This window comes from Mus musculus, chromosome 13 (genome assembly GCF_000001635.26).
Source record: "Mus musculus strain C57BL/6J chromosome 13, GRCm38.p6 C57BL/6J".
Classification (NCBI taxonomy): domain Eukaryota; kingdom Metazoa; phylum Chordata; class Mammalia; order Rodentia; family Muridae; genus Mus; species Mus musculus.
This window is the reverse complement of record NC_000079.6, coordinates 98040245-98053455: the sequence shown is the minus strand read 5'-3', so window position 1 is coordinate 98053455 and position 13211 is coordinate 98040245. Positions and strand designations below refer to the sequence as shown.

Sequence of the window (13211 nt, the reverse complement as noted above, 5' to 3'; positions counted from 1 at the left end):
TTATAATTACATAGATAAGACCATTTATTTTTATGGCTGTCTTCTAAATCATTTGAAAGATGGGACCGTTCTGCTTTCCTTACTGGACTATTTCTAGTTCAGTGCCAAGGTCATCATTTTCACTGTCAGAATAATAGGCAAACCCTATGGATTGGTCACTAGGGTTTAGTGAACTAATGTAAGGGAGATAATCTGTTAACTATGAAATTGTTTGTATGGGTGATGTTCTCAACACTCCTAGTGACTGACCAGTGGATTATGCACTCAGATGAACTGTTACTCTAAATTATGAAAGAAGGAGTCATATGTAGTGATTGCCTTGCTACCACAAGGCAAGATAAAAATTATAATTAAAGTACAATCATTGGAAATTATAACATAAAGTTTAAATATTTTTAGAATATTATTACATGGTATGTCTTAGTGGGATGACTTTTCTTGTTTGGTTCATATAACTCAATGTAATTAATTTAATGCAATTAATTAATGGTAATTTGATACCTAAGTAGCCATTAGACAGAAACCAGAACGTTCTCTTTCTCCTCCTCTGCCTTATTTGATCAAATAGACATTAACCAAGGGACAAGTCTCTCCAGAGGGAATTGTTCTTTCCTTTGCTTATGAACACAACCCCGTTTTCTACAAAGGATGAGGCAGAGCGTGTCCTTTGACTGAATGGCATCATCTGGTACAGTGCTATCCTGGGGCGGGGGGTGCGGGGGGGGTTCCTTCATCTGCTGGTTGCTTTGTGCCACCTTCTGGTGCTAACCCTAGAAGATACTGCATGTTTTAAAATTTACATGTTTAATAGACCCATTCATGGATGGGATTAAAGGTAAACTCAATTCTGATCATATGATTGTAGGATATAGGATCATATGATGAACTATTTATGTTCTAAATTAATTATAGGATCATATGATAGACTATCCATGTTCTAAATTAATTATAGGATACAGGATCATATGGTGGACTATCCGTGTTCTAAATTAACCACAGCTGAACTACTACCCAGGCTCATGATCCATTCACTTCAGTGGCTTGTTGCCACGAGGACTTGTTTTCTAGAAAACTCTGGAATTAGTGCAAAGACTGCATCTTTGAGTGCCACTGCTCTTTATGGATCTTTTTTTGTCACTCCGTATGATAGAGATAGGTCAGCTCAGAGGATCCTTGATTTTAAATGGAGGTGTGTCCTGTGGACCTATTTTAGGTTGAAAATCTCCCAAATTGCATTTACTATAAACACAGCCCAATGCATTTACTATGCCTAGCCTCCTATACATCGCTGGGCAACACGTTCCACTGTGAGAGACCAGATTTTAGCCTCACTGCCAGATGATGCTTTCTGCCGCTGCCCAGCATCTGGAGAGAGAAATATGCCATGTATATGTATCTCTCCAGCCTGGGAAAAATCAAAATTCAAAACCTGAAAGTAACATTTCTGATGGATTCATGTATCTTCTAGAGCATTGTAGCAATGACAAATTAAAAATCAAGCCATCATGAGTTCCCGGCTCATTAATTTGTTTCTGTAAAACAAATGCTCATTAACAAGGCCAGGAGGAAGTGGTAGAACTGGTTCTCTGAAGTAAGGGATCTGGGGAGTCTGCTGGGATACGACCACAAGATGAACATGAATACTTTCACCTGAGGCATCTTTACTGTTATTGCATGACCTTATAGACTGTGTCGATTTACTGCCATAATTCATCCTTTGAGAAGGTGTATAGCTAACACAGCTGTTCTTAGCCATCCAAGACAGATGAGAAAATAAGTTGATATTCAATAATTTAGTTTGGGAATATTGTTTCATTGTTAATAACCTATATGACCTAACCAAATTTATGTACATTTTAATTTGCATGAGGACTGTTTTAGCACAGTGGCACCAGTGTGTTAGGAAGATACCAGTTGTTTATCACATCCAAACCTTACCACACTCCTGGGAGATTCTGTTTTCCATTATAATCACCTAACAAACGATTGGTTGCCAGCCAATTTATTCTCTGTGAGCTCCATTAAAGGGAGAGGCATCTTTTCTGATTAAAAGGAGAGTGAAATAGTGAGGTAAATTTCCATGCTTAAAAATCAGGACAGTTTTGTTATTTTAGGGGGACCCTTAAAACATAATTCTTTTTAAAAAAAAAAAAAACACCACTGAGTGGAAAAACAAAGACGACTTGACCCAGATCAGTTTCCATGAGCTTGTGTAGTTGAGTGTGTAAGTGACTTTTAAGGATCGGTTTCCATTTGGCTTTGTAATAGCAGGGCAGGATGGGGGATGGGATCTGGGAAGCTGTGTGGATTTTGACTTGTGTTGTTTCAGTTTTCAGGGTAGCCATTCCCCAGGCTTCTCCCGACTGCGTCTTAACGAAGAGGCCACTCTGCAGTTTGTTCATTCATCGGAAACATTGACCCTGACCGTTAACCACACAGCTGAGCATCTCTTGGAAGCAGACATCAAACTCTTCCGGAAATATTTCTGGGACAGAGCCTTTCTTGTCAAGGTTTGTGTCATTATTCCAGTACTCCATGGCACCTGTTTCTTTAGTAACTGAGGAGGCTGTGCACTGTTTTAGAATGGTGCTTGTTAGCTAACACTTTTTTTTCCTAATGAAAACTTGAGGACATGGGGTTAGAGCCTGGGTTAGACAAGTTGAATAAAGACCAACATAGATTTAGGCAGCACAGAATCAGTAGGCTGTACTCAGAACCAGTACTCCATATACAAAACCAATGGTCACACACAGAACCAGTGGTCCATACACAGAGCCAGTAGTCCATAGATTTTGTTTGTTTGTTTGTTTCTTTTGCATTTAGTTTGTTGGTTTTATTTTCTGAGACAGGGTCTTGCTGTGCACCCCAGGCTACCCTTGAACTTGCAATCTTTACATCTTTGTACTTGAATCACAAACATGTGCCTCCATACCAGGGTCCCACAAGTGAATTCTATTATTCTAATGTTGAATTTTTTTTTGTACTTATTGATGGTATTCTAATTCCTACCCAAAACAGTCAAGAGCATCTACTGCTCTGCTTTCTTAGGACTTAAGTGATTTTAACTTCTGTCCTGTTTGTGTACAAAAATTTCCATAAAGAAATTTACCCCTTTTTGCCACAGTCATGATATGATATTGGAATGCTATTACAGCATGCCTATCTCAGAATTAAAGCACACCATCACTCTTAGTAGTTCATAAACTCTTAACAAACATAAAGAATATTTACATTTTTCTTAAGCAAACTTGCTTTGAATGAAACTGGTCCAGACTAGTGCCCAGTGCTCGGTGACCCTCAGACTCACTCTCTAGACCCTGTGTCCACCTGTGTGTCAAGCATCTACTTAGGAAGACACAGTTTTCCTTGGCTGTACAGCCTTTCAAACAGATTCAAACACCAACCCAGAGAAACAGAAACCACAGTCTATCATAGCCTTTGGCTTCTATGCTTACATTACATAATTAAACTACAAATACAACTAAAATATTTATATGTCAAGTAGATATTCTCAGCATATCCCGTGTGGAATTTTATTGAATTGGAGTGAAACTTATTCTTCAGAGTCTGATCTGACTCCCATTGAGTTGTAAGAAATTTTGTGTGAAATTTTCTGACATGTAATATTGTATTTAGTATATACAAGTGAGGGCTTAGCTTCAATTTATTTTCATTTCTCACTTCATTTTAGTTTTTATTGAATGATACTAAAACCTCCAGCTATTCATGTTGCTTCTCATAGAAGTACCAAATGGTGACGAGTCCCTACCAGGCAGATGCTGGGGCACATATTCTCAAGAGGAGTCTGTCCCCAGCAATCCCAGGGATAGAGCCGGGCAGTGTGCATGGCCCCAGGAGAGCTATGCAGAAAGCAGCGTGTCACATGGTGACTAAACTAGAAAGAATAAGACAAGCTCTGTGTGCACAAACACACCATGCATCTGTATCCTCACAGAATCCTCCAGCTGGATTCGTTGACATGGCACACACTTGAGATACTGACTTTGGGATGAATAAAATGAGATGACATTATCGTGTATTATAGAGGGCTCTACAGTAATCATAGCAAGATTGCCGAGTGACCACTTTCTGAAGTTTTCATTTCATGAAAAAAATAGAAGCAGTTAAGAGCTAGGTATGGTAGCTCACCTATTGTAATTGTACTGCTTGGGAAGATAAGGCAGGAGGATTGCCATGAATTTGAGGTCATCCTGTGTCTTAATAAATAAGCAAACTAAGATAATCAATTACAATGAAATAACCTTTTGGTCCAAATGCCGTTACTTTATTTATCCTTCTTGCCTTGAGGACGTGGCTGGGTGGTAAACAGGGAGACCAGAAGGTCAGCATCCCTTTTGACGTCAAAAGTCATTCACTCCAACTGACATGACAAATGATTCTGTGTGTTCTTAAATTTAAAATTGGCCATGCTATAACATACATGATTATGTTAGACGTATAAGCAAGAGGTGGACTATTATTTTAAAAAACATTATTTTTACTTTCTGTGTATGCATGTTTTGCCTCTGTGTGTTTGTGTGTGTGTACTGTATATGTGCCTGGTACCCACAGAATCAAAAGACAGTATTGGATTTCCTGGAGCTAGACTAGGTCGTTCTGAGTTGCCATGTGGTTTCTGGGAACTGAACTCTAGTCATTCGCAGTAGCAGCAAGCAGTAGCTTTTAACCACTGAGTTATATCTCTAGCCCCAAGAAAACAAATCTTATTTGCAATGTCTGTACTACACTTAGATAACTGTGGACAATAAGAATTAATGTGATTGTATATAGATTGTGCATACAGTGTATTCATGCTAAACTGGGAGTGCTGACTTATAATCCTGTAACTCCAGTACTCCAGGGGCGAAGACAGGAAGATTACATGTTTTAGGCCAGCATGGGCTACATACATAATCAGATCCTGTTTCATATCACAAGGAGAGAGAGGGAGGAGGGAGAGGGAAGAAAAAGACCTCACGCTTTATTGGCTCTATACTGAAATCTGTTTTTGTGTGACCATGGTCTGAGCAGCTTCCCTCTGCACATGGAAACACAGCCACACTGTGTCCCCTCAAGGAGACATGTTCATTCTAGGTGGTCTGGGCATGTCTTAGTCACCTACAGCTCTCTTGAAGTTAATCATGACACCTTGTCACATCCCGAGCTTGTCTCTCAGCACCTTCAGAAGCCACACTTGGTCAGAGCTGTTACTGTTTCATATTTTCACTCAGTCATAGAGTTGATGATGATAATACCATGACAATGTATAATAAAGACTTGTCTTAGATACTGTTCTATTGCTGGAAAGAGACATCATGACCAAGGCAACTTATGAAAGAAAGCATTTAATTGGGGGCTTGCTGATAGTTTCAGAGAGTGAGTCCATGGCCATCATTGTGGGGAGCATAGCTCTGGAACAGTAGCTAAGAGCTTACATCTGATTCACAAGCAATGAGGCAGAGAGAGTGAGAGAAAGAAACAGAGTGGGGAGGACAGAGAGATGGAGACGGAGACAGAGTCAGAGAAACAGAGAGACAGAGAGACACAGAGGTCGGAGAAAGAGACAGACTGAGCCTGGCTGTCTAAGGTATGTCACTGGAGATGACATTCCAACAAGGTCACACCTCCTAATCCTTCCCAAACAGTTCTACAACTAGGGACCAAGATTTCAAACATATGAGCATATGGGACGATTCTCATTCAAACCACTACAATATTAAAAGTCAAATTATTGCTAAGTATCCAAACTATAGTCACAAATGTTCAGAAATTTGTGTTGTCAAAGTGGCTCTGCAGGTAACAGCACTGAATGCTGCCAAGCCTGATGATTTAGCTCCATCCCCAGGACACACACAGTGGAAAAATCTCCTCCTGCAATTTGTTCTCTGTTCCACACACATCGGAGCACATACACACCCCACACATAACACACACACACACACACACACACACACACACACACACACACAAACATAACTTAGTGAAGAATTTAAAAAGTACTTCTCTATATGTATGTGTGTGTATAGATCTAATTATATGCATATTTGTTTAATTTGTTGCATATGTTGGGAGTTGAACTCAGAGCCTTTTATATATGTAGCCTGATCTGCCATAGGCAAGAACTTACCTATACATTTAATGTTTTTAAAACTACCTCCTTGAAAGAGGAAAACTCCTCCATTGTTGGTGGGATTGCAAACTTGTACAACCACTCTGGAAATCAGTCTGGCGGTTGGTTCCTCAGAAAATTGGACATAGTACTACCGGAGGATCCCACAATACCTCTCCTGGGCATATATCCAGAAGATGTTCCAACTAGTAAGAAAGACACATGCTCCACTATGTTCATAGCAGCCTTATTTATAATAGCCAGAAGCTGGAAAGAACCCAGATGCCCCTCAACAGAAGAATGGATACAAAAAATGTGGTACATTTACACAATGGAGTACTACTCAGCTATTAAAAAGAATGAATTTATGAAATTCCTAGGCAAATGGTTGAACCTGGAGGGCATCATCCTGAGTGAGGTAACACAATCACAAAGGAACTCACACAATATGTACTCACTGATAAGTGGACATTAGCCCAGAAACTTAGAATACCCAAGATATAAGATACAATTTTCGAAACACATGAAACTCAAGAAGAACGAAGACCAAAGTGTGGACATTGCCCCTTCTTAGAATTGGGAACCAAACAACCTTGGAAGGAGTTACAGAGACAAAGTTTGGAGCTGAGACAAAAGGATGGACTATCTAGAGACTGCCATATCCAGGGATCCATTCCATAATCAGCCTCCAAACGCTGACACCATTGCATACACTAGCAAGATTTTGATAAAAGGACCCTGATATAGCGGTCTCTTATGAGACTATGCCAGGGCCTAGCAAACACAGAAGTGGATGCTCACAGTCAGCTATTGAATGGATCACAGGGCCCCCAATGGAGGAGCTAGAGAAAATACCCAAGGAGCTAAAGGGATCTGCAACCCTATAGGTGGAACAACAATATGAACTAACCAGTACCCTGGAGCTGTTGTCTCTAGCTGCATATGTATCAAAAGATGGCCTAGTCGGTCATCACTGGAAAGAGAGGCCCATTGGTCATGCAAACTTTATATGTCCCAGTACAGGGGAACACCAGGGCCAAAAAGTGGGAGTGGGTGGGTAGGGGAGTTGGGGAGAGGGTATGGGGGACTTTTGGCATAGCATTGGAAATGTAAATGAGGAAAATACCTAATAAAAATATTTTAAAAAAACCTACCTCCTTTTCACAAAGCCTCTTTGTATTTATCGGTATGCTGGTAAATTTTGGTCTAGATCCTCGATATAACGAACAAATCAAGTAAGAAATTTAAGTTTTAAAATTTGTAATCCAAAATATACACCAAAATAAAAGCTTGGCTTTTTATATATCTCATTTATAAGAAAAAAAAAAAAGTTAAGTGTTTTGCTTGATGTTTAACCAGAAACTAGCGTTGTCTGATACCCTTTTCTCACACAGGCTTGGTAACTCTCTTCAGTGAAAGACAGGGGCTCAAGGTCAAGGCTGTCCCTGGGTCAACATGTGGCAGATGGTTGCCTTGGGTCTTAATCTTGTATGGTGACCCCTCCTCTATATCCACTCCTCATGCTAGGCGCCCCCTTGTTCCAGTTTGCTTTCTGATGCTGTGGTAAATACCACAACTAAAATCAACTTGGGAAGAACTGGTTTATTTGGCTAACACTTCCACATCTCAGCCTATTGTTAGGGAACATCGGGACAAGAACTCAAGGCAACATCTTGGAGGCAGGAACTATGGAGAAATGCTGTTAACTAGCTGGCTCACTGGCTTGCTCTCCACTTTCTCTCTTGAAAATACTAGATTTTTATATTATTTGTTTGTTTCATGTGTATGAATGTTTCAAATGTACTATGGGCATGCCTGATACCTGCAAAAGTCAGATGAGGTCATTAGAGTCTTTGGAACTGGAATTATGGGTGATTGTGCATGCAGGTTCTGGGAACTGAACCCAGGTCCTCTTAACTGATGAGCCATCTACCCTGATTCAGTTAGCTTCTTTATATAGCCCAACCTACCTGCCTAGGGATGGTGTTGCCCACGGTGGGCTGGGCCTTCCCATATCAATCACCAATCAGGAGTCTCTTGTAGACATGGCCATAGGCCAATCTGATTAAGACAATTCTTCAACTAAGATGCCCACTTCCCAGGTGACTCTAGGCTGTATCAAGTTAATAATAAAATTTTAACTAAGTCACACTTCCTTAATAGTACCCACTGTAGACTTGGCCTAGTCCTTTCCTAATGTGTGGAGCCCCAAAGAGGGAAAAATGCTTCTTATAGAGGGCACCGACAGGGGTAACCCAGGGTGGATGTCTAGACACACAGTGCCCACTGCCCCTTTGTAGTGTTGTATATTATATTAGATACATATTCTGAGATAGTCAGTTAATGAGGCATTCTGTACTGGCTGGTTTTGTGTGCCAACTTGACATAGCTGGAGTAATTACAGAAATAGGAGTCTCACTTGAAGAAATGCTTCCAAGACATCCAGTTGTAAGGCATTTTCTCAACTAGTGATCAAGGGCAGGAGGGCCCATTGTGGGTGGTGCCATCCTTGGGCTGGTAGTCCTGGGTTCTATAAGAAAGCAAGCTGAGCAAACCAGGGGAAGCAAGCCAGTAAGGAACATCCCTCCATGGCCTCTGCATCAGCTCCTGCTTCCTGACCTGCTTGACTTCCAGTTCTGACTTCCTTTGGTGATGAACAGCTTTGTGGGAAATGTAAGCTAAATAAACCCTTTCCTCCCCAACTTGCTTCTTGGTCGTGATGTTTGTTCAGGAATAGAAACCCTGACTAAGACACATTCCTTTACTGGCCTAATAGTATGCATGGCAGGATTCAGCAACTATGTTGTGTGACTTTTCTACCCAAGGAGGCTGAAGGTTTATTGTAGAACCTAGGCTGATACCATTTTTGGCTACTTAACTGTTTAACACATTAACATATAATTCTATATTTCTTCATATTTTTATGGGCCGAGGGAATCTCAAAGGGAAATCATTATGGTCATAAGAGGGAAGCTTTTTGCTGTGGCCTTAAGATGGCTCAGCAACTTGGATCCAGACAGGGACAGCCTGTGCTGGCCTGCATACTTTTTCGACCTACAGTCACTCTGGACATGCCCTAACTGTGGTCCTGCCTCCTCATCTGGTCCTCTCATATCATGTGTGTATGATCTGGGATATAGAATACTCCAGAAGGGCAGGTGCACACACACTCAGCTCTCCCTTTTTGTCTCAAGATCCTGCCTGCGTTGGTTCAGACATGGCGCTTCTGAGAAACTTGATATTATAAACTGCAGGATAAAGTGAGGGTTTGTGGCAGGGGTTTTGCCCCTGACCAGCTCCTTCTGTCCTCCTGGGACACTGGCTGTGAGTTCTTCTCTCGGGCTTTATCTCCCTTCCACACCAACCCCACGTGCTTCCTTGCCAGCTCCCCAGCTCTAAGATCTGTGATGGTTTTGCCTTTCTTCTACATATCTGGAGCCCAAAATGGTTTTCAACAATTTTCTCCACTTTATCTTGTAGGCTCTTGAGCAAGAAGCCAAGACTGAGAAAGCAACCATGCCTTCTGGAGCTGCAGAAACTGAAGAAGGTATGCCTATTCCTAGCCCATGTAGGGAACCCAGAAAATGTAGGGTTACTAACCAGTCTGTTGTGTGCAACAAAGAACGTAGCATGAAATAAATGGTGTAGAGGCGAGATCTGGGGTTGTGGGGTATACACACAGTGCCCAATTTTGTTTGGTTCTTCCTCAGCCAGCATTTACATGATAACATTTGCTAGCCCTGGTCCTTGTGGTCCTTGTTTAAGCACAGCTTTTACTGGTCTCTCCCAAATGTCCCTGGTTTCCTCCTTCCAAAGTTAGCTTTGTTCATGCTTGGAGACAAGCCTCTGCTCAGTCAAGCTTTGTAGAACTCCTCCCCTGGGCTTGGATAGTGGGTCTTCAGGAGGATGCTTCCAAAGGCACGAAGTGTCTTTGTTGTCTCGAGGAGTGGACAGTACTGCTACCGTTTAGAGATGAGGTGTGATATGCCAGGGGAGTTTGCCAGAGTTCTGAATGATCCTGAAAACCTTGGTCCTACAGAGCTTGAATGCAGTTCTGCCAATGGTAGGGGTTCCCACTGCGAGGTCTTCTTTATAATGCAATATTATTATTCTACTCTGCATGAGGCATGAGGAGTCACTCATCCGTGCCTTTCCAGAGCACTTGGCTCCTAATCTATTCAGCATGGCTGGGAGTTTTTTTTTTCAGCGAGGGAGGGGTGTTATAAAAGTCTTACTGTAGTTCACACATTTTTTCCTATACAAATAATTCCAATAGTAAGTCGAATACTAAACATGATTTTAATTGTAGGAAGCATTCTTACTTGGCTTTTTGCATATTATTTTGCTTCTCGTGTGAAATAGAATTAAATGCAGAATCCTTCTAAGTTCAGGCTCTCCACAGATCCAATCATCATGTACACAGAGAACCACTGGGTTCTTTGTTTTTGTAGTAATGGGGCGGGGTGCAGAGCAGGGAGATCAGTTCTTCTTGGCCGAGGCCTTCCTCATGGCTGCTAGCACATACTTCAGCTCCTACTACTTCCTCTTGGTGTGGATGTGCGTGCCCACCCTCTTCTTGATGAACATGAGCATGCTTCTCCTTAGACACCTAGAGTAGCAGCTCCATAGTGCACTGATAAGCCCATACGCCTCAAGTCTCCCTCCAAACTGATGTGCTTGGTGAGGTGTCTGCCTCAGCTTGCTGGTGTTCTTCATCCACATGTGGCCCTTGTTGAGGCGCATGGCCATGAAGTAATGCAGGACTGTTGCTTTCTGGTGACACAGGCAAACACTGTTAATGTTGATGTACAAATGATCTTATTATCAGTTTCCCATTGCTACATATTTTAGCTAGGATGTTATATTGACACCTTTATTTTGAAATTATATGTAGATATAAATAAATATTCATTATGTTTGTGGGCTAGAATTAATTACCTATTTGATTTTGGGATGATGGTGGGACTTCATGGCGTATCAGAGAATGTGATGGGATGCCAGTCTGATGGGGCTGAGATGCTGGAGTCAGGAACAGACGTGGCCAGATCCTTATTTCTCTGCCATGAGTGTTAACAGCTGGTTAGTGCTTTGATTCTGCAGCACAGGGTAGTCGCATTCCAAGTATTTGACAGCTAGTGTAAAATTAGGTCCTTTGCCTCTGTGTTGGCTGAAAAGAAGCCTTGGAGAATGAGCATTTATGAAGAGTTGCCGGGGTCTGTGTATCATCCACACACACTACACCTGCTCCTGGGTTAAGCCTGAGCAACTAGGCTTCCTGTCCCTGCTGCTTCCTGGGGCTGGAGTCGGGGCAGGAATTACCTTGGCTGTGTTCTGTGACCACTGTTGCTCTGCCTGCCCAAGGAGGTAGTCTAGGTAATGTTATGTTTTTCTCTTTGAAGATACTTGTAAGAAACGTCTTTCTGGTCTTGTGTCAGGAATGCTGGCTTCCCCTAAGCACTTGGCCCATTTTTTACTGCTGTAACTGTAGCTGATCAGATTTCTTACTTGGCTGGTAGACATACTTGGAGGAAAGTTTCTGACCTGCCGGTTCTGAGTGCTCACTACATCTTTATATCACCTTTATTTCTTACGCTCCACCCCTTTTAAAAGTCAACTTCTGAAGTTTTCTAGGGATTATCTCACCTCATGCATCTTTCTTCACTTATTGTTCACCTTCAAAACTAATTGAGAACAAAAATGAAGTCTAAATAAACACAACATTTTGGAGTTCTTGAGCCGAGGGGGCTGGACAGAAAAAGCAAGCTCTCCGCGCAGAGTATGGCAAGTGCACCATTTGCAAAATTTTGCTTCAAGCATGTTGTAGCCTGTGACAGCGGCAGAATCCAGGCAGGCTGCATGGAAGATGCCCCCGGAGGTGGAATCTAAGGGAGAGAAGGGAATTCCAGATAGTGGAGACGAATGGGAGAGAATATAGGTCATTTTCCCATCTGCACACTCATGTGTGGTAGTAGAAATACCAGGAACACAGGCTTAAGGGAAGCCAGATCGGCAGGGACTTTAGAAGAGCCTGGAGGGAGCTGGGGGTGGGGGTGGAGGTGGGGCTTTTCCCTGAGAATTCTGGGAGCTGCCAAATGGAAGCCAGGGGACTGGTCAGAGGACTTCAGAAGGGCTATGACTTGATGAGGAGTGAGGTAGGGAGAGATGAATGTTGTCTAGGGCAAAGAGAGGCTAAAAGGGTATTGTCTAGGGTGAGGTGGGAAGAGATGAGTGTTGTGGCGGGGAGAGACGAGAGTTGTGGGAAGGAAAGACAGGCCTTCTGTGCCTGGGGTGTGTTTCTGGGTGGGCTAGAAGACAGGACTTATGACACACAATGTGCTCAATTTAGACAGGATAAGTTTGATGGGCCCATGGGACAACCAAGTGAACAGGACTAAAGGCACCCAAACCAAAGAGTTTGGCAAGAACCCCAAGTCTGCTAGATCTACATAACCATCAGGCAAATTTTGTAGACCTTCAGGCAATGTGTTCAAGGAATGTTAGGAGCTGTTTGCACCTTCCAGCAGAGGGCAGTGTTTGACTAATGTGAAGGCACTCGGGTTCATTCCTCTCCAGTGCCTACCAAGACTCAACTGGAAGAAAAGGCATCCTGGAGATAAAAATGTCCTCTTTTATTTCTTCCTAATGCTAAACTAAACTTCCCTTTGTGCATCAGAGATTAGACAGAGTGTGCCTCTCTCCTCCTGCTGTGATAATAATTCAGGGTGGAAACTTTAAGCTGGTGTCTGTATCTGTCACAGAGTAAAGAACTATAATAACTTTAGCCTGGAATTAAATCTGCTGTCTTTGTGCGTGTGATAAATGATTTTATTATTACTATTGTGAGCCAATTATGGTTTTATAATTTCATGATTGTTATTGTGCCTGAAGAATAATTGGGAAGTTATTCTGAACAAATGAAATGGCCCTGTCTAGTCACTGTTCTATGGCTGGGAAGAGACACCATAACCAAGCAACTCTCATAGAAGAAAGCATGAAACTGGGGGCTTGCCAGAGGTTTAGTCCATGAGGGTGTGGAGCATGGTGGCACCCATGGTGCTGGAGCAGTATCTGAAGCTACATCCTGATCTGTGGGACATGGAGG

General features: G+C 42.2%; 1 protein-coding gene across 6 annotated transcripts in view; it reads left to right on the top strand.

Moving 5' to 3' along the window:
* Arhgef28 (Rho guanine nucleotide exchange factor (GEF) 28) overlaps positions 1 to 13211 on the top strand; it is a 308082-nt gene that overhangs the window by 153220 nt on the left and 141651 nt on the right. For all 6 annotated transcript variants that reach the window (XR_873729.2, XM_006517518.3, NM_012026.2 and 3 more), the window contains 2 exons: positions 2330 to 2510; positions 9590 to 9656. Coding sequence is in view for 5 of the 6 variants with exons in the window: in XM_006517518.3 (XP_006517581.1) it covers positions 2330 to 2510; positions 9590 to 9656 (248 nt within the window). In the remaining variant the exon portion in view is untranslated. The remainder of the gene's footprint in view (positions 1 to 2329; positions 2511 to 9589; positions 9657 to 13211) is intronic.